Here is a 21,066-nt window from a genome sequence, read left to right on the forward strand (position 1 = left end):
GCCTGGAGAGAGTTTCCAGGCTATAACTTGAAGAGAGAGGGAACTCAGGCAGAGCCTTGGGACTTCCTGAAACTGAGAATTGTTTAGAAGTTGAGAGAGGCTAGGGTTGGTAAAGTGTGCAGGACAGAGTTCCAGAGAGGAGAGAGCTACACAGAGAGAGCTCTGGAAATCTTCAGAAAATCTCCAAGTCTTCCTCAAGCTGGGCTATGACAGTTTCCTTTGTAAGAAAACTACCCACATATGGGGAAAGAACCACCCAATAAGAGCAAGGGGAACAATTCTTGGGTTTCCACAGGACAAAGCATAGTTTGTGCTCCCTTCAACAAGAGTGGGAAAAACTCATAAATCATGGGATATCAGGTAGAATACTCAAAAGAGTATTGATTCAGTAATAAAAGAAAATTAGCTCTGGATTAAAGGTGGCTCCAGTCTCACAAAACAATACTTAAAAAATAAAAAACGGGCTTCCCTGGTGGCGCAGTTGTTGAGAGTCCGCCTGCCGATGCAGGGGATAAGGGTTTGCGCCCCGGTCTGGGAGGATCCCATGTGCCACGGAGAGGCTGGGCCCATGAGCCATGGCCGCTGAGCCTGCACGTCCAGAGCCTGTGCTCCACAACGGGAGAGGCCACAGCAGTGAGAGGCCCACGTACTGCAAAAAAAAAAAAAAAAGAATATGAATATATCCAGTACCAAGCAAGGTAAAATTCACAATGTCTTGCATCTAATAAAAAATTAAAGGTCACAAAAAAAGCAGGAATGTATGACTCATATTAAAGAGATGGGCCAATCAATAGAAACAGACCCAGAAATGACACATATGATAGAATTAGCAACAAGAACATTAGAAGTTATTATAATGATATCCAACACATTCAAGAAGGTGAAGGAAACTTGAGCATGGTAAGTAAAGGCCCAAGTAGAACCACTAGCCATGAAAACTACTACTGGGATTATTTTAAAAAACACACATTGAGTAATAGCAGATTAAACAATGTAGGAGAAAAGATTAGTAAACTTGAAAACATAGCAATTGAAACTATTCAAAATGAAACACAAATAGAAAAAAGACTAGAACAAAGAAGCAGAGCATCAGTGAGCTATGGCACAATGCCAAGCACCCTTTTGTATCTGTATTGGAGTTTACAAAAGGGAAGAGGTGGGTGGTACGGAAAAAAATTTTTTGAAGAAATAATGGCTGAAATTTTTCCAAACTTAATGAAAACTATAAAGTCACAGATCTAAGAATCTTAACAAACCAAAACACACACACACACACACATACACACACACAAACACACAAATCATAAAGAAAACTATATGAAGGCAAATCATAATCAAATTTCTTAAAGCCAGTGTTAAAAATATCCTAAAAACAACAAGAGATAAAAAAGATGTTACATTTAAAGCACAAAGATAAGCAGATTTAGAAGAAGGTGAAACATTTCTAAAGAACAAAAGCAAAAACAAAAACATAACCTTGTCAACCTAGAATTCTATACCAATAAAGTTCTCTGACCATTTATCTGATTAACTTCCACATTGGAGGAAACTACTGACCTGAAAACTTATGTGAGGCAACAGCATGATACCTGTCTCTGTAAATTACATTGTAATTTAATGGAACATAATTATTGTATGTTTATAAAATAGCATAACCATTTGAATGTATAAATATGTTAATTAAATTATATATTCATTTTATTAAAACTATCTTTCAAAATGAAAACTCAAAAAAAAAAAACCCAGAGACGTTCTCAGAAAAGAATTCATTATCAGCAAACATGTATGTACTATGAGAAATGTTAAAGGAAGTTTCTAAACAGAAGGAAAATGATGGCAGAGGAAAATCTGAATCTACAGAAAAGAATGATGAGTACTAGAAACGGTAAATATGCAGTTAAACATAAAAATTTTCTTAATTTTCAAATATCTTTAAAAGATAATTGACTTTTTAAAGTAAAAAACAACAGCAATGTATTGTGGGGTTTATTACACCTGTAAAATAAAAATATCTTAGCACGAAAGCTGGAAGGGGGAGATAAGAAAATATACATTATAAAGTTCTCATATGTGAAGTGGTGTAATATTTAAAGATGTACTATAAATCCTAAAGCAACTACTAAAAACAAAAACAGAGAGTAATAACTAATAAGCCAATAAAAAGGGTAAAGTGTAATTACTAAAAATATAACAATCAATCCAAAAGAAGGCAGAAAAGAAAAGGAAATATGCAGTAAAGAACAGATGGGATTATCTTACACCATACACAGAAATCAACTCAAAGTAGATTAAGACTTAACATAAGACCTAAAACTATAAAATTCCCAGAAGAATATGTAGGGGAAACCAACAAAGGACAGGTATCCAGAATATATATGTATCTCCAGCTCAAATGATCCTAAACACAAAGAGTTGTTAAATGTATGAAAAGATGTTCAACCTCACTAATAATCAGGAAAATGCAAATTTAAACCATTATGGGAAATCACTTTATACCCATAAGAAAGGCAAATTTTTAAGTCAGACAATGCCAAATTTTGGTAAGCCATTTAGTAATGTGAACTCTTATTCACTGCTGGTGGGAGCATAAATTATTTCAATCACTTCAGAAAATAGTTTGGCTTTCCTTATAAACCTGAAAGTGTACATTTCCTACACCCCAGCAATTTCATTAGAATGTATACACTTTATAGGAATTATTGCACCCTAAGTTAACTCTTACACATGTTAGTCAGGAACATGTAAAACAGTGTTTATAGACGCTTTGATCAGTATTGTAAAAATGGACACAGCCCAAGTATCCATCAACACTAGAATGTATAAATAAGCTGTAGCAAAATCTTATAATGAATATACAAAGCTAAATACAATATGGATGAATTATTCAAAAACATAATTTTGTGTGAATAAAGTCATAGACAAATATATTGTTTGATTATTTTTATGTAAAATTCAAAAGCTGGCAAACAAAATAATGTTCTACTTAGGGTTTCCTATATAGGTATAAAATCTCCAAAGAAAGGGAATGGTTAATGTATAATTCAAGATATCGCTTATGCCTCAGTAAGAGAGCTGCAATCAGTGAGTAGCATCTAAGAGGCTCTGAAGGATAGTAATGCTCTATCTCTTGGCCTTAGTGGTACATACAGGTGTTCACTTGCTGCCCTCTAATATGTGTATGTTCATCTGCATTCACTCTTTCTGTGTACACTATATTTAAAAAAATTTTTAATTGCAGATTCTAAGGTCACAAAACCAGATATTTCAGTTCAATAGGTTAGGATGGCCCCAAGAAATGTGAATGTTTGTCAAGTTCCCATGATGATTCTGATGAAAGTAATCTGAGGACCATACTTCAAGTATCTGCTTATTAGTTCTATGGGTTTGAACTCTTTGGTCTTTGAACTTGACATTTCACAAAGAGCTGCAACATGATTAAAGGAGGCAATTTATAATAAATAAACACACAACTCTTTCAATTCCAGAAATTATCACTTTACTATACAAAAAAACCTAAACATTTACAAAAGAAAATCAAAAGAAGTTGCATTTTTAGACCACATTGGGAAAGTTACACAAGAGTCTGATGAACAAACAACACCATAAAAAGACTCTGTACCATATTAGTACCATCCAGAGAAATCCAATCAACCATTATACCATAGGTTGAAGTGTTTAGTACCTGAAAGTCAACCCAGTGCCCTCTTGGTTTATCATTTGCCTATAACAATATAAAATCCTAACATCTTTACAAAACATGGAATTGTTGTCTATGAACTTTATAGGAATAAAATTTTGTTAAAGGAAATAAAATATTAAAAAGATGACATAGTTCAGCTGCCAATCAATATTAAGATGCTTTAAGTTATAACAGTCAATCCAAGCAACATTTTAATAATTATAGAAATGTGACTATAGTGTGCTGATATTCCAAGCAATCTTGCTATGGCATAGTTTTATTTTACATATATACAAATCATGTTATTGCATATACACATCAAGAAACTACTCCAGTCGTCACATCTCAAAGGTAGTGCCTATTTTTTAGGCAGAAATTTTCCTTTGGCTTCTTGCTCACAACAAGGGGCATAGGCAGCCATTTCTTTCCAAGAGTTCACTACATTCAAGGAAGTCTGTACTCCTAGCTTGTTGTTTTCCTCATGGAATGATGAGCAGTACTGAGGATTTTAACTGATAAATAGTGTCTCTGATTGAACATTTCAAACATTAGCTACACTTTTGATTTCTGTGCTTCTACAAGACTGTATGACCCTTTCATGTTGGCTTTTCTAGCAAAGTAAATAATCATTCCAATGGCAGGTATTATTAAGGAGGATGCACAATAGAGCACGAGAAGTTCAGGAGAAAAATAGTGCTTGTTACTTTCTCTTCCTGGAAAATAACAAAATGGATGCAATTAATGTCTAGTATAAAAAGAAATTGTTTAAGAATAATAGTTACATGTTTTATTTTAACAGTACAACTCGTCCTCTAAAGAGAAGTGAATCAAAGTAGTGATAAGAACCAACAGGACCCAAAATACATATTTCTTTGAATTATTCAAATAATCAGTTAGCAGTTGCTATGGTCATGATGAGTCTAAAGATGACAGTTGTTGATTTCCACAAACTTGGATTCAAATAGATTCAGGTTCAATAGCAGAATGGAAGGAAGGGAGCAACTTTTTAGGACTCATTTAGAAGAGCAAGAATTGGAGAAGAGGGTTTGCTTTGGGAAATGGAAACATATACTAAAGAACTAGGACTCTGATCATTATGAATTAAAATAACTAAACAGTTCTCCAAGAAAAGTCTTGTAACACCTAGAGTGTAACCATTATAGTCAAACACCACATATAAGATAGTAAGGGAAAGAATTCTTGTCGATGGCTTTTTAGAGATATATAGAAAACTTTATATTTTGTATCTCTGAAGTAGGGCATCTTAATATACATTATTCCTCTTCAGTATTTATATCACTTCTTGATAATATGAAGTTTTTTGGATAGCATTATGTTTTAGCTTAAATGTGACTTACTCAGAGAGACATTCTCTGACCTGCATCTCCTCCAGCCTAAACAAGAAACCCTAATATACTTTTTTTCCTAATATAGTTATATAACCCACTACACTTTCCCTCCATAGCTCTAATCACAGCTTATAGTTAAACATTTGTTTGCTTATCTATTAATTTTGTCTTCCTCCTTCAGACTGTGAATTACATAAGCACATGTATCTAGTTTCTTTTTGATCCACCACTGAATAGCCAGTACCTGGCTCCCTGCTTGGAGTAGCTTGCACCCAATAAATATCTTTTGAATAGTAATATATTTTTTTCTTTCTACATCCTGTCATTTTGACATTTTGTTGTAAATTGGGTATATAAGGTAATAGTACACAAAAACTTTAAAATTAGTACTCTTTCTACTTACAAAAATCATCTGACCCCTACAATACTATTTAATATCGTAACCTTATAAGAACATCTATAGAAGATAGCATGGTATTTACTGAAGTTTCATCTCTATTTATATTTACGTTTGCACAGCATTGTATGACCTCACAAATATCGTTTCTTCAAGTGAAGTATATATTGTCTCAGTCCTGGAAGAAGTGAGTGATTTGACCTTGATAATCATTGCTTTACTTCTAGGAGTTTCTAATCACTGGAGATCAACCAAGAAGAAAAGAATCACTGGAGTCAGATGACGGGGAGTCCATTTTTTTGAATTATTGAGGTCAAAAACACTTCACCATAAACATAATGATAATTGCCTATTTTTCTACTTTCCCTTGCTAGAGTAGAACTAGTCAGAGTACAAGGGTAATATTTCAATAGAATTTCCATTATCATAATTATGGTTAAGCATCAATATTGATAACCTGCTGAGCAATGGTATCTCTGCTCCTATTGTTTTCTTTTCAATTTAATACATGTTATCTTTTGCCTTTTGTTTTCCCCTCAGATATCTGCAGTAAAATACAAATTCGCTGTTGAGTTGGTTACCAGGGCAACCTTCAAATACAATTTTCTATTAGCTGTATCAACACTGAAAATCCTAAAGACTCCCAACCATTTCTATCACTGGAATACATTCAAGCAAATATATTTGTAAAAAAAAAAAAATTAATTTTAAAACTCAGCTAATTACAAAAGATGACTAGTTGAAATTCCCAGGAAAAATGTCAAATTTTTGTTTCCATTCATTTGTAGTTATTTTAAACCATATTTAGTTTGGGGGTTCTAGCTGAGTGCCTAATGTGCTTCAATTTGTTCATTTAAATAATGAGTGAAAAATGGCAAATATGTAAGTTACTAACTTAATAAAGCAGTTAGAAAAGACAGCAATGTATGAGAGATAAAAAGTGGAGAAGAAGCTTTGGTGTGTCTTTAAAAGAGAATCGTTAACTACAAAAAGAAATATAAAAATGTTAGGAGTCCAAGTTCCTGGGACTAGGCTTAATTAAAGGTGTCCTGGAGGCATTGAGGATTAAATAGGAATAAATGAATTTCAACCTACTCATAACCAAGATCTCAATCCGTCCAGAAACATCCCCAACCTCATTGGAAGCGCTGATTACATACATCCCTGTGTCACTTTGAGTAACATGATACTAGGTAAATGTTCCATTCTTTGAACACATAGTAACTTCATTGGCCAGATCAACTCTTTTCAGGATAATCACGGCAGGTGAATGACTAAAATATCACATGTAATCGTGATATTTTCCCCTTCTTTAACATTTCTAGGTGTATGTATTGATATTGTTGTGTTTTGAGGAGGTACCATGAAGACAAGAAAACATATGGTAAGGTCTTGTAATCTTGAGAGATTTGGCCAGATGAGTAAAATTTTTATCCATTTTCTGACCCACGTTTAAATTTTCTTTACACTGATGAGTAGTTGCTAACTCTGAGAGCCCAGTGCCAGAGGGTCTTAAGAATTGGCATTTGTTTGCAAGAATGTTCACTTCAATTTTGGCTTCCAACATACAATGGGAGCTCATTAGCACTCAAGGAGTGGGAGACAGAGTAGTAAAGGCTGACTTGTTCTGCTTCCACTGATAAGATCAACAGAGCCTACTGTGTGTTCACACGAGGGGTTAGGAGATTAAGAGGCTTCTGAAGTTTCTCTGCTGGGGCCACTGCCCCCTCCCTCCCTCTCTCCATCAGAATAGGGTAAAATGGACAAGGAGCTTGGATTTTCTAAGGAGACAGTTCTGTAGTCTAGAGTTTCCTTTATGTTGTTCAGCATTAAGATCACCATACACAAGTTATTTTCCTGAAGAGAGTCAATCCAGAAAATATGTAGTTACTCCGTGTTCAGAGAGTGACACTCTCTTCTGGTAGGAAGGAAAAGGGTCTGGATAGAACCTTTCTTTTTCCATGTGCCAATTCTACTTCTCTAGTTTCCTTATAACCCCCAGGGAAAGGTTTTGAAAATACATTTAAACACTTTGGAAATGCAGGACCTCAGAGACCAATGATGAATTGTCAACGTTTAAAAAAGCAAACGGGAATTCTACACTGACCAATGATTGATTAATGTCAACTTCCTGGCTGACTCCATAGGATAGAGCAGCTGTGCGTGATTATTTTAGGAAAGACTAAGAAATAACCATAATCATCATGGAATTCAGTTCCATTTTGCTCACTCATTCACCTAATCCTTGAAATTCGTTACAATTCACCAAGCCTCTGACCGATTATAAAAAATAATAAAAAACAAAAACAAACCTTTAACATCAAGTGTTATGCTTCTTAATTGCAAGCCAACTTCATTTTTAGATTCACATTCGTATACTCCCGCATCCTCCAACTGGGCCCTGTGGATGGTATATGCACCATCTGTAGACTTCAGCACTATGTAGCCTGACCCTGCTTTTTTCTTCAGGATTATCAAAGTTTGGGGGACATTTCCACATGTACAGGAGATAATGACAGTGTCTCCTTCCTTGACACTCTCAGAAGGAAAGGCTGTAAGTCGTATATCTTTTGGAGCAACTGTGGAAAGAATTTAAAGATACCTCTGACTGAATGAAATATAAACCAATCCCATATTAATTTAATGACAGTAACAATAGCTGTCAAGATGGTGTTTGTGCTTACTGTTTGCATTAAATATTTAGAGGGGTAATTAAAGAAGTCAAGCATTTACTGGATTGTTGTAAATGATCACATTTTAAATAAAAGAAGACAACTCTTATGCTTCTTTCATGTCCCTTAATATAATTCTTTACCCAGCCTAGCCAACGAATAAGTGTTTTAAAAACAGCTGTAGGTTTCAAATGTGAAAAAGAACTTTTTTTTTTCTGGTCACACTGCTGTGCAAATATTTCTTTAAGTATAAAGGCCGTTACAGGCTTCTGAGTTCTGAGCTGGACAATCCCAGATCAAGAAATTAAGCTCTGGGGCTTCCCTGGTGGCACAGTGGTTGAGAATCTGCCTGCTAATGCAGGGGACACGGGTTTGAGCCCTGGTCTGGGAGGATCCCACATGCCGTGGAGCACCTAGGCCCATGAGCCACAACTACTGAGCCTGCTCATCTGGAGCCTGTGCTCCACAACAAGAGAGGCCGCGACAGTGAAAGGCCCGCGCACCGCGATGAAGAGTGGCCCCCGCTTGCCACAACTGGAGAAAGCCCTTGCACAGAAACGAAGACCCAACACAGCCAAAAATAAATTAATTAATTAATAAACTCCTACCCCAACATCTTCTTTAAAAAAAAAAAAAAGAAATTAAGCTGTGCTTACAATCCTTAACAACACCAATTATCCTGGGCTAAGTACTTGACATACAACATCTCTGTTAATACGCAACCCGTGGAGGGAGGTACCACATCACCATTTTATAAGTGAGATTCCCATTAAGTTCATCTGTTTTGTGACTTGATTTGATACTCTTTCCCCAACCAGAGCTACATCCTAAGGGCTTTCTTTAAGGTAGTGCATTGCCCTGCCAAGTTCTTCCTTTAAAATACAAATTATTATTGTAATGATGTAACAAGAAAGTCACTAATATCTTAGTGGAAACAATACCAAGGGGTAAGAGCGGAACTGACTGCTCTAGTGAAGAAGAGAACCTTGAACCCCAAAAGGGAAGGTATGAGGGAAATCCAAATCACTTCATGATTTTGCCCAAAACTGCCTACAGCTTCATCCTGTCAACTAGGAATTGTTTTGTTCTCAGTCTTGCCTCTCCATCCTGGCAAGAATGGGTCTGGATCTGCTAACTTCATCCACCCTAGTGATTCTATGCCATTAAACTGATAAACCAGAGGGCATGGTCACTGCTACTCAATCTCAGAATTTATCAAATGTTTAAGTGCCTTCTTAGGCTCCTAAGCACACACTAGCAGGCATCTTGTGAGATTGCCACTCAGAGTTTAATCCAGCTAGATAAGGTAGCTTTAGTCCTAAGTAATTTCAAAATACATATATACATCTTCCTATCCTTATTTCAATGCCATAATCAATGCCTTGTAAGTGTAACTGGAACTCTTGGCACAGTTCCTCGATTCCACCTGCAGTTGAAAGAATTTTAGGATAAGTGACTTGGAATGGTTCATGGGGAAGTACTATTCCAGGAGCTTTCCGTGCAGAGGAAACATCATGAGCTCTTCAAAACGCTCAATGCATTCTGTTTTAGTAAAAATTTTGTTTGTTTCAAAAAGGACTTTGTCCACAACCAGTAACACAACCAAAATAAGACTAGCAATCATAACTCATTTAATCACTTAGCTCACCTTGGATAATTAATTCGACTTCTTTTCTGCTTATTCCAACCTGGTTAATGCCTTCACAGACATAAATACCAGAATCTTCCATTTTTGTAGACGTTAAGGTAAGAGTGGTATTCTCGGAAAGAGGCTGTAGATCCCCATTACTTAGCAGCCTGCTCCACAGGATTTTCGGAGCTGGAAGACCATCGCTAGAGCATGTCATATTCACAGATCTACCTTCCCCCAGGATGGAGGAGGGGCTGATCAAGATGGTTGTATCCCCGGGAGCAACTGAAAAGGTGGGGACACTTGTTAGCTTGACTCTTTATACACCGAGTTCCAAAGAATTTTGATAATGTTGCAAAACTGGGCTATGGATTCACGGATTAGAACAGTTTATAAATCTTGATAACTTTCCAAAAGAGGTTTCTGTTCGCATTTACTTTAGCAGGTACAGAACGATAGAGAGTAGAATATGGACACATCCTGGATATTTTCCAATGGAAATAAATTCTGTAGAAACTCTCTTACTATCAAAGAATGGATGATCAATGATAGTACATATTGACATTTATGGTACATTAAACATGACCATGAACTATGTGAATCACCTATGAAAAGGTGGACTCTATTTTTCTACCTCTTGAATCTAGGCTGTCCTTGTGACTAACTTTGACCAATATATCCTGGAAGAAGTAACACAGTAGGACTTCCAAGCCCAGGCCCCAAGAGGCCCCTTTCATGATCACCCTCTTGAAATACTGCACTCTGGTGACTATACCTAGGCTACCTTCCTTGAGAGACACCACATGGAGAAAGAAAGTTCAAGAAACACCAGAGAAGGCCCAGACATGTGAGTGAGGCCACCTGGGACCATCCCCCACTGACCTGCCAACTGACTGACAATGCATGAATGAGCTCATCTAATACCACATTGAACAAACTGCCCATCTGACCTCTTCCCAAATTTCCAGCTTAGAATCATAAGCCAATAAACAGTTGTTTTAAGCACTGGGGGTGGATTGTTATAATAATCATTATTTTGTTGTTCCTTTTCAATTATTTTTTTCACAACAGTTTTAACTATCAACCTCATGTTAACTCTTTCCTGGCAACCATGATTAAAAAAATTCATATTAAACTGTGGATACATCATGCATGTACTTACCATTAACATATAGTATCTGTGTACTCTGCCTTTGTTTGGGTTCAAATTCCATTTCATCAATAGGTAACTTAGCCAGACAAACAAGAACTTTTCCCGTGTCTTCAGTGGTGGGGATGAAGGTCATTTCCAAACTCTTGGTCTCTAGGGATTTCTTACTTACATCTTCCAAAAAGATTTTATTCTTCATAATACTCTCCCCTTTAAGTAATTCAATTTCCAGCCGGTCAAAAGGGTACACATCAGGAACCTTACAGCTTACAGTGACTGGGTTTCCACTCACTAACAGACCACTCATCTCAATTTCTGGATCTCTAAGGAAGGCTGCAAATGTCAAGCAAAAATGATGTTTATATGTGACAGTCAAGGAAAAACAGAACTAATCTCTATTAAATGCAAAGGTCTCAAAATGCAGATTTTAATTCACCTGGGATAGGATGATCACTAATATATAAATAACAACATTAAGTATAAATATTTATGACATTAAATATAAATAATGCTGGAAACGAAAAATAACTAGCACATCAAATCATCAGGTAATAAATATACTTTTTATTCTTCTCTAGTGATGCAATCTTGCTGACAGCTGTGGCCTGGTCTTTTCAATGGACATGTCAGCTTCCACCATCCTATTTAGTAACTATATATTTTAAACATTTTAAATATTTTCCAGGACGTATTGGATATTTACTATGTGCTAGTCCCTTAACATTCATTATCTCAGTCTTCAAAATGGCATAATCTAATGGGTATTAACTTATTTTACAGCTAGAAAAACTTATAGAGAATGTATTTTACAGCTAGGGAAACACAAAATTCATAGAGGCTAAGAGTCTGCCATTTGGCATCATATCTAGTAAGTCACTGAGCTGAGATCAGAATTTCTATTTCCTTAAGCTCAGAGCCCAGGCTTGGTTTCACAGAGCCATGCAGCCTCTCATCTCAGATAAGACCCAAGGGCACTTCTCAGTTTAGACATTTTCATTTGCAATGGCCAAGTTTAGGCAGAAAGTCTTAAATGTTCCTTGGATAATACTTGTAGTTAAGAAGAAACTATGAGATTTAGATTCTGAATAACATTTATAACACATCTTATGCAAATCAATAAATGTGAGATTAGAGTGGTTATCAAGAGCAAGAGCCATGCTAAAATTTTTTTCTCCTTAAGCGAAGTGTCGTTAAAGTGATACATTCTCTAAAGTTTCTATATGATGGTAAGGCTTCACTGCTGGTTCTCATTGCTGTTGGGAATGTGCCTACATCAGCAGGTCCTGGACTCTTGGTAATATGATAACGCAATAAATTTACCCTTCTTCTGAGAGATTCAAATCCCTTTACGGACATACTCTAACTCATGCTGAACAAACTCCTGAGGGGTAACGCAAGTTTGGGCAGGATTTCTGGAGGAAAATCTCTACAATTAATTGTTCTCTTGATTTCCACTGAATAAAAACAAGGCAGAATAACCTACTCAAAGTGTAACTTTATGATCACTTTGTATATTTTCTCCCTCGTTCATTATAAACTGAGGAACTCCAGCAATGTCGATTCATAGAGATTTGAGGCTGTAAAGGATTTTTGTTAAGGTGACAAGAACAGCAAGAAAAAGTGTAGTGTATTTATGTGGTGTAAATCAATATTCAAATCTAGTACAGTCTCCTGTTTCTACTTTTTGTCTGCCACTGACCATCCCCAGTGACAAATCTAACGCCCTGGCTTTCTTTTGCTCCCCATTGCCTCATTTCTCCCATCCTGCCAATCGGCTTTCAAATGTGCCGTCAAAACAGACCTACTAGAACATGGACTTGAGGATACGGGGAGGGGGAAGAGTAAGCTGGGACGAAGTGAGAGAGTGGCATGGACATATATACACTACCAAATGTGAAATAGATCGCTAGTGGGAAGCAGCCGCATAGCACAGGGAGATCAGCTTGGTGCTTTGTGACTGCCTGGAGGGGTGGGATAGGGAGGGTGGGAGGGAGGGAGACGCAAGAGGGAAGAGATATGGGAACATATGTATATGTATAACCAATTCACTTTGTTATAAAGCAGAAACTAACACACCATTGTAAAACAATTATACTCCAATAAAGATGTTAAAAAACCCACAAAAAACAGTATGCTTGGGCCTCACCCCCAATTCAAATAATTGAGCAGCAGTCATCCCACCCTGTTATCTGAGTGGACACTGACTACACTCCTTGCACACAACCACCTCTGTACACCCCACATACACCCAGAGGGGGATGGGAAGCAGGGAGCATGCAGTGCGTTCAAGTCCATGATGAGAGAGTATCGACAAGACACAGCCTAAGCATTGTGGATGCTGGGTTCTTATGTAATATCTACTTAAGACTTAGGCCAATTAAGTTACATCAAAAATTCTGGTTCAGAGATTTAGGAACCATTCACAATGCTAAATTCCCCTTCTAAACACAAGGATCTTGTCTTGTGTCACAGATTCACATTCTGTTTCTTCCAGTGGAACTGTGAACAACGACGACAAAACAGTAAACAATTCTGAAAACCACTTACAGTAGAGCTCCACGTGGATTCCTTTTTCCAGTTTCTTATGCCCACATGTCACGGTGCACAGATAAAAATGTTCGTTCTCAAATCTCACAGGACTCAGGGTCAATGTGGACTTGGACCCCTCGCTCCTCACCTTCCCGTTCAGAGGACTGTCTATCTGGGTTCTCCAAGAGAAAGATGGGGACTCGCAACCCATGACATCACAGGTCAACACAACTGAGTCACCAATCTGAGCAGCAATCTGGGATCCAGGGGAGATCTCTACAGTAAACATTTTCTCTGGGGGATAAAAGAATAAGACGAAAAGAAGATAAGATTCTTTTCTTCTTTCATCACAGCTCAATATATGGTCTTTTTTTTTTTCCTGGCCTCTTTTCAGCTAACATTTATGCCAGGAATAAATTACTCCTTTCCACCTTGGGACCTTCAGAAATGAAACCACATCTTTTAAGAACCAACGCACAAGACGCTGTTGATTCATTCATTCAATAGAATGAATAAGGATAAAAATTTGTCAAGACAGAGATTGGCATCTCTTCAGCAAAAAAAAATTCATTCTCCACTCAAATGTAGTTTATCAAATCCCTGTAACAGTGGAAAAACAGCTCAAAAATATAAGAGGTCCCAGTGTGTCAAGCATTGTGGAAATCACTTTACATATATTATCTCATTTAATCCTCACAACTTCATGAGCTGATATTATTAATTCTGTCTCCCTCTCCTCCCTTTCTTCCTCCTCCTCTTTCTTCTTGAGGAAAAATGATAAATAACCTCACCCAGGTTACAAGTGGCAAAATTAGGACTTGAAGCCAGGTGGGTCTGATTCAAGATCCCAGCTTTTCAATTGCTTGAACAACTAAATCAAATCATCCTCATGTGGAGATAAAACAAAATCTAAGAAAAGTACTGAAAAAAAGTTATACAAATATGTCTTCTGATTAGAAGCAATACCCGTAACAGACCAGCACTTAGAGCTTCTGTAACAACAGAATAAACCTGCACCATTGAAAATCACACGGAATCACACTGAAAGCAAAGTCAAAATCTAAGCATTAAAGTGGTATGCAGGCCACCTCTTAAATTTGTTTGATACAATATAAAAATACTTTACTATTGACTCAGGGGCTGAAAACTGAGATGCCAGGGCAAACTCCTAAGTCTCAGATATCCAGAAAAGCTCTTTGGCTGCCAGTGCCATCCCTGCTCGTTGTTTCTGACTAGATTGCGAAGAGTTTTATGCGACTACTTTAAGAAATGTGAATTTTAATTTACATGCAGTTAGGGTTTGGTTGAAGTAACATAAAATGTGCACCTTTCTTGTTTAAGGTAGATAACTCTGGTAGCAGTGCATAGGATTATGTTGGGGGACAGAATGATAGCAGGGTGACCATTTAAAGACAATTATCTATAGTTGAAAAACCGTGGGGTTTGGGGTTTAAATGGGCCTCTATTAAATGCCATTCATGAGCTCTGTGACTCTAGGCAAATTGTCAACTATTCTGTGCCTGTGTTTTTATTCACCTCATAAGGTTGTGGTAAAGAAAAAAGACGTAACATTTATAAAGTGGAAAGAGAATTCCTGGCAAATATTAGGTGTGCAAGCAATAAGGGTCATTATTAATCTCTGGGAGACACTATTCTCTCATCTGTAAAATGGATATAAAATACATACTCATTAGTTATTTCTTGAAGATTAGAGGAAACATACGTAAAGTGCCTGGAATATAGCTGGTGGATGTTATTTATTGATAAGAACATCTTTCAAGAGTCCAAGTGAGAGATGATAAACTAAGACAATGGCAAGAGGGTTGAAGAAAAGAGGTCAGATTCTAGGTAGAATTTTGAGGTAGAACTGACAGGTTTTGGTGATATGGAATAGGAACATGAATTTCAGAGTAAACAGCACATAATACATAGTTCAAATCTTGGGAGTCCAGAGTTAGAAGGGAGGAGGACCAGATGTGGGAACCTGAGAATACTAATATTCAAGGGGCAGAAGGACGAGAGAAAGCCAAGGAATGAGGCAGTGAAAGAATGATGAGAAATGGAAAGGAACCAGAAAAGCAGAGCCATGGAAGTTCTGGCAGGAAAGATTTCCAAGAAGTATGAGTAAGATGAATATATAATTGTATTAAAGCACATGACGATCAGATGGATCATCAATAAAAGTTAATGAAGTAATTTTGGCATTGAAGCTATTTCACTATTGCTTAAATCCAAATGACGGCAGCTTTATCAGTCCTTTTTCGCATTCTGCTTACCTTGAACAATTAATTTCACCTCTTTTCTGTCTTTCCCAACCAGATTAACTCCTTCACACATATAAATTCCAGAATCTTCCATCCTCATAGCAATTAAAGTGAGAGTTGCATTCTCAGAAAGGAGCTGTACATTCCCATTGTCTAATTTCTTGCTCCAGAAAATCTGTGGAGCTGGTAGACCTTCACTGGTACATGTCATCGTCACGGAGTCACCTTCTTGCAGGCTTGTGGAGGGGTTCACAGATATAACTGTGTCCTTGGGTGAGACTGAGAAGGCAGGGCACAATAGTAGTCATTGCTAAGCACCATCTTGACCCAATAGGGCTATGGTATTTCTCTCAGACTTTATTTACATGCTTTCACAAATTTGACAAACTTTCTCTGCCAAACTAGGGTAAAGAATTGCTGAGTCATAAAAATTAGTCAATCCAGTTTCTGACTAATTTGATGGAGTTACTTTTTTTGATGTTTGGTGTTTTCAGATGGCCATAGATACTCAGAAATTAAGAAAACCCTTAGAATAATGTGGTTCAATCTCCTAGGTAAGGAGGAAGTTCCGGCTCAGCTTCCTTGCCAAAGGTTCATTCAAGTCACCTTCAACACTTATGGTGCAAGGAAATCCATGCCTTATAGTAAACACAGTCCATTTGATTTTTGGACAGCTCTAGTTATTAGAACACTTTCCCTTTATTGAGCTGAACTCTTCCTCTTTGTAACTAACTTTTATACACCGGTCATAGTTCAGTCCTCTACTGCTAAAGAATATATCAAATCCCACTTCTACGTGACTGTCTTTCAAATACTTAGTTATAGCTCTTGATTCCAAGTTTTATATTCTCTAGGAAAAATATCTATTTTGACTATTCTTCTCAAAACATTGATAAAACATTTCCATCTCATTCTCTTTCAACTAAACTTGTTATAGAAGGCAATACTCCTTTTAAGTATGGTGTCAAAGCAGACCAGAGGATTTTAGCCTAGAACAAAGCACAGTGAGTCCACTCCTACCAATTTTGGGATTTCAAGACTGCTTCAGCTCCCCCAGCCATCTCAGGGAGCATGGAGACAATCAAACCTCATCTCCTCTCTCTCACCCCACACATATGTGTCCAGGTGAGCATACATATATGCACTCACACACAGAATAAGTGCCCACCTCATAAAATCTCTATACCTTGATATTTCAAGGCATGGTATACGAGTTTACAAAACATGATTAAAAACATTTTATCACTTGAGCCTATTTCCTACTACCCGATCAGGTGGTATTAGTAGTCCTCTTTGATAGACTGTGAAATTAAGTGACCCAAATTCACACAGTTAGTGGAGCCAGAACTTAAGCTCAAATCTTCTCAACACAAATTTGGTGTGCTTATTAAATTATGCTATTGTCAAAAATTATGCTCTCAATAAATCAAAATGGTGTAAAAACTACAAACACGTTTCTTCTTGACTTTAGCTGCTAAGTTTACTGCTGTATAGATCCAAGACTAAATTTCCATAGACTTTACACAAGTACTTACTGTAGACTTGCAGTTTTTTTGTAGTCTCCCTTACTTGGGGTTGAGAATCAATTTCATTAATGTGTAATGTAGCTTGACAAACAAGAGCTTTCCCAATATCCTCATCAATAGGAGTGAAGGTTACTTCCAAACTCTTCGTTTCCTGGGACTTCATTTCTGAAATCTCCAGAAAGTTCTGTGTCTTCACGGAATGGTTGCCCTTCAGTAATTCTATCTCCAGCCTTTCAAATGGGTAAACATCAGGGACCAAACACGTGACTGTGACTGGCTTCCCAACCTCCAGGGGACCACTCAAATGGATCTCTGGGTCCTTAGGGAAAGCTGCAAAGTTCAAACAAATACATGCAAATGGACTTTTTGTTCATGTTGTATGAGGTCCCTTACTGATTTAAATCAATGTAAACTAAATCTGTTTGCGAATACAGTCGTAATACAGAAGAATTGTTTAAATAGCCTTTCATGGTTTGGGGTAGGTTCAAGAACTGGAATCTCCTGTTAGAGAGTTCAGTTCTGACGCTGCATGTACTAAGTGTTGCATGTTATCAGAGTGAAAGGAAGGCGAAGAAATTCATGTTTATTGAATACTTATGTGTGCCCATCACTGTGCTATTCATTTAACACCAATGACTTTATTTCATCCTCACAACAACCCTAAGAAATAGATACCACAATTCATAGATATGAAAACATAAACTTAGCACATGTGCATAACTTTCCTAAGGTCACACAGCTAGTAATGGTAAAGCTGGGATTTAAACTCAGGATTTTTATTAGTGTGTACTGCTATTGAAGATATTTTTTATGTTATATCACATTCTCTTATTTTAGTGAGGGCAGATATATTTCATTTTATGGATAAGGAACCTGAGGCTTAGAATGGCATTGCAAAGAATAGTTATTGGGCAAGATATGCTAAGAAATGAAAAGAACAATTCTAAATAATTGGTTTCTGAAAAATGGTGCATCTGACAGGCATTCATCCACCAGAAAGGTACACCTGTGCAGTCTTTAAATTCTGGAAGGCATAGTTGCCTCCCAAAATGCCTAACTCAAAGTATAACTAATACTCCATTTGAACTTTTTAGTGTCAAGGGACACATTAGTTCAGTCAGCCATTGCTTTCCTTGCAAGGCTACTTTTCATTGCAAACTGCCAGGATGGTAACACATTGGCTCGACTCAAGACTGTGAAATAAGAATACAAAGTTTCCAACTCTAAAGAATATTACAATCAAATGTGGAATGGAGACAGGACTGTTAAGCATAATGAAAGACAGACATTCTTGAAAAAAAAAACTAAAAAACTTCAGCCAAGATAATTAAAGCCAGAAGGGCCTTCATTTCTCTTTTTAAATCTTCAACTATTTGGTACTTGTGAGGAAAGGCAAAGGAACTGGAAATGTTTTGCTATGTGAAGAAACAGTATTTTTCATTTTTCCACCAATAGTCCTGTCCCTCATATTCTGAGAGAAATGCGCTTATAATACACATAGTTTGCTGTCAGGTAATACAAGAACTCACTACTTTCCCCTGTATTTACATAAGGGGGCCTTTCAAGGAGCTCAGGAGGCTGCACAGACATAAACTCTGCATGTACAACCAGCATAATTGAAAGCAGCCGGCCAGGCACAGTTTCTTGGGAAGCACTAGCAACATACAGGCTTCTTGAAGAATCACTTAAGGTTACTGGACAAAGTTGTCTCCACTACAGCAGAAGAGAAGCAACATAAGTAGAAAAGATAATCAAATGATGTCTTTCTGAAGAGATGACTGTCAAGGATTCCAGTATTTTGGAAAGAGCAGTAACCAGAATGCAAGTGATTTATTTCAGGTTATTTTTTCACTCCTTTTGCTAACTTTCTTTGCTGGATTGAGAATGGATTTGGATACATTTTGGTAGGCTGGTAAACGAGGGGTATTCATTCACATTCACAAGGCAAATCTAGTTCATTATACAAATATCTTTGAGGTTGAGTGATTGAGCATCAAGACTTAATGGCACCAAACAAAAACAAAAACAAAACCTCCTAAATTTATCTCCACCAAAGTCAAATGAGTGAAATGTTTGCAGATATTTTTCTTCCAGCTAAAGGGGAAAACTTTGTACAGGAGCCCATTACTAAATTATAGATCCCCTGCTTAATCTTTAAACTAATTTTAAGCACCAAATTGCATAAGAATAAATAAATGGAAAATCCCTGAAGTATGGAATTCATAAATCATTTAGACACATGGACAAGTGAATATATAAGGATATAATTGAATAGAAATTTTTTAAAATAAAATAAACAGAACCTTAGAGATCTTCACTTTATGATTAAGAAAACTGAAGCCCAGAGAAGTTGAGTCTTAACCATGGTCACCATGTTTGTGGCAGAGTTGGAAATAGAAGCTAGGATTTGTGTCTCTGGTCTAGTGCTAGGTTCAGCTGTCTCTAGCTTTCTTGGTACACTAGGTCCTCTAGCCAAGAATCTGGACATGAATATACTTTTTTCTTTCTTTTCTTTCAAAACTATCATTTTAGAAACTTATTTTAAAGCAAAATGGAGAGAAAATCAAATATTCTCTAAAGTACTCACAGTAGATCTCCACTGGGATTCCTTTTTCCAGTTTCTGAGACTCACAAATCACTGTGCACAGGTAATAGTGTTCATTCCCCAGACTAACAGGATCCATGGTCAGCGTGGATTTGGTCCCCTCATTTCTCACCTTCCCGTTCAGTGGACTGTCTATCTGAGTTCTCCAGGAGAACGATGGGGACTCACAGCCTGTTGTGCTACAGGTCAGTGAGATGGAGTCACCAATCTGAGCAATAATTTTGGATTCAGGGAAGATGTCGATTTTAAAAGCTTGAGCTGTGAAGGCAGAAAGAAAAAAACAAACACTGGTTTGTTGAGTATTCTAGTCCTTCTTCTCTGTTCTAGTATAACACCCAAAATACAATCTGGCTGATCTCTTTCCTAAACTGCTTCCAACTAACGCAAGGCAGCATTGAAGTCACTTTCAAAAGAAGGTGTTGAAATCATCTTCGCTTAGGAGAACCCTCATTCTGACCTTGATGTCCATTTATCAGAGTTGTTTTGTCACTAGCTAAGTTTGCTCTCATTATCAAGTGCAGGAAACTAAAGAGACAGACCTTCCTAGAGATAGAATCCAATTACTCATTTGACATTGGAAAAAAAGTATCCAAAAAACATCAACTTTACAGCTGTAACTATGACAATATAATGGTGTCTAGCAATACTCAATAGCACATTAAAAGTTAGGTTAAATTAAATTTTCCCACTCTTTAAAAATCCTAGTGCCTTTCTTTACGACCATAACAAAACTGACTGAAGCCAAAATCAGGGCTAAAATGGAATGCTAGCATTTGGAACAAATCAAGGAGAAGAACTTACAAACTGCAAACACCATCCAAAGTATATTTGAGGCTCCAAAGATCACAACCATCTTCCTAGGCATTTTAAGTTGCTGTTGTTATGAGAAAATAATGGTTCCAAAACCCTTCTTTCTGTCCCCACTGAAAGTGCCTGGGAAGTCTTGAGCTCCTAAAGCCAGTGAGGTTCAGTGAGGAATGAAATAGAAAGTCTGCTCTTTATAAAGGGTCTTGTTGCAGAGACACAGAGGCGGAGGGAAATCCCTTCAAGGGGAAACCCGGAGCAGAGCCAGAAAAAAAGTTTAACTGACACCCAGCCAAGTCCAGTGTTAACCCCTTCCATTGCTCTCAGTACTGAAACTACTATCTCTGCCCTAGAAAAAGAAAACACTTCCAAGCCTATAAAATTAAAACTTTTCCTGATTTTTCATTCTAAAAGGATATCTTTGCATGAAATATATAAAGTAATGTTTGTGGCAGAATGAG

At 37.1% G+C, this 21,066-nt stretch overlaps 1 protein-coding gene across 2 annotated transcripts; it reads right to left on the reverse strand.

Annotated features, from left to right (window-relative positions):
• Nucleotides 1–3,477: 3,477 nt before the first annotated feature.
• VCAM1 (vascular cell adhesion molecule 1) lies at nt 3,478–20,853 on the reverse strand. 2 transcript variants are annotated; one of them, XM_004263084.3, is made up of 9 exons: nt 20,603–20,853; nt 19,784–20,059; nt 17,206–17,526; nt 15,683–15,949; nt 13,425–13,700; nt 10,890–11,210; nt 9,746–10,012; nt 7,738–8,004; nt 3,478–4,392 (listed from the first exon to the last, which is right to left on the reverse strand). In XM_004263084.3, the coding sequence occupies exons 1-9, from the start codon at nt 20,664–20,666 to the stop codon at nt 4,232–4,234; spliced, it is 2,220 nt and encodes a 739-aa protein (XP_004263132.1). In that variant the 5' UTR covers nt 20,667–20,853; the 3' UTR covers nt 3,478–4,231. The 2 variants fall into 2 exon arrangements, with proteins under 2 accessions (XP_004263132.1, XP_049564339.1); XM_049708382.1 differs by lacking the exon at nt 17,206–17,526.
• Between the last annotated feature and the right edge of the window lie 213 nt (nt 20,854–21,066).

Source organism: Orcinus orca, chromosome 1 (genome assembly GCF_937001465.1).
Source record: "Orcinus orca chromosome 1, mOrcOrc1.1, whole genome shotgun sequence".
Taxonomy (NCBI): Eukaryota; Metazoa; Chordata; class Mammalia; order Artiodactyla; family Delphinidae; genus Orcinus; species Orcinus orca.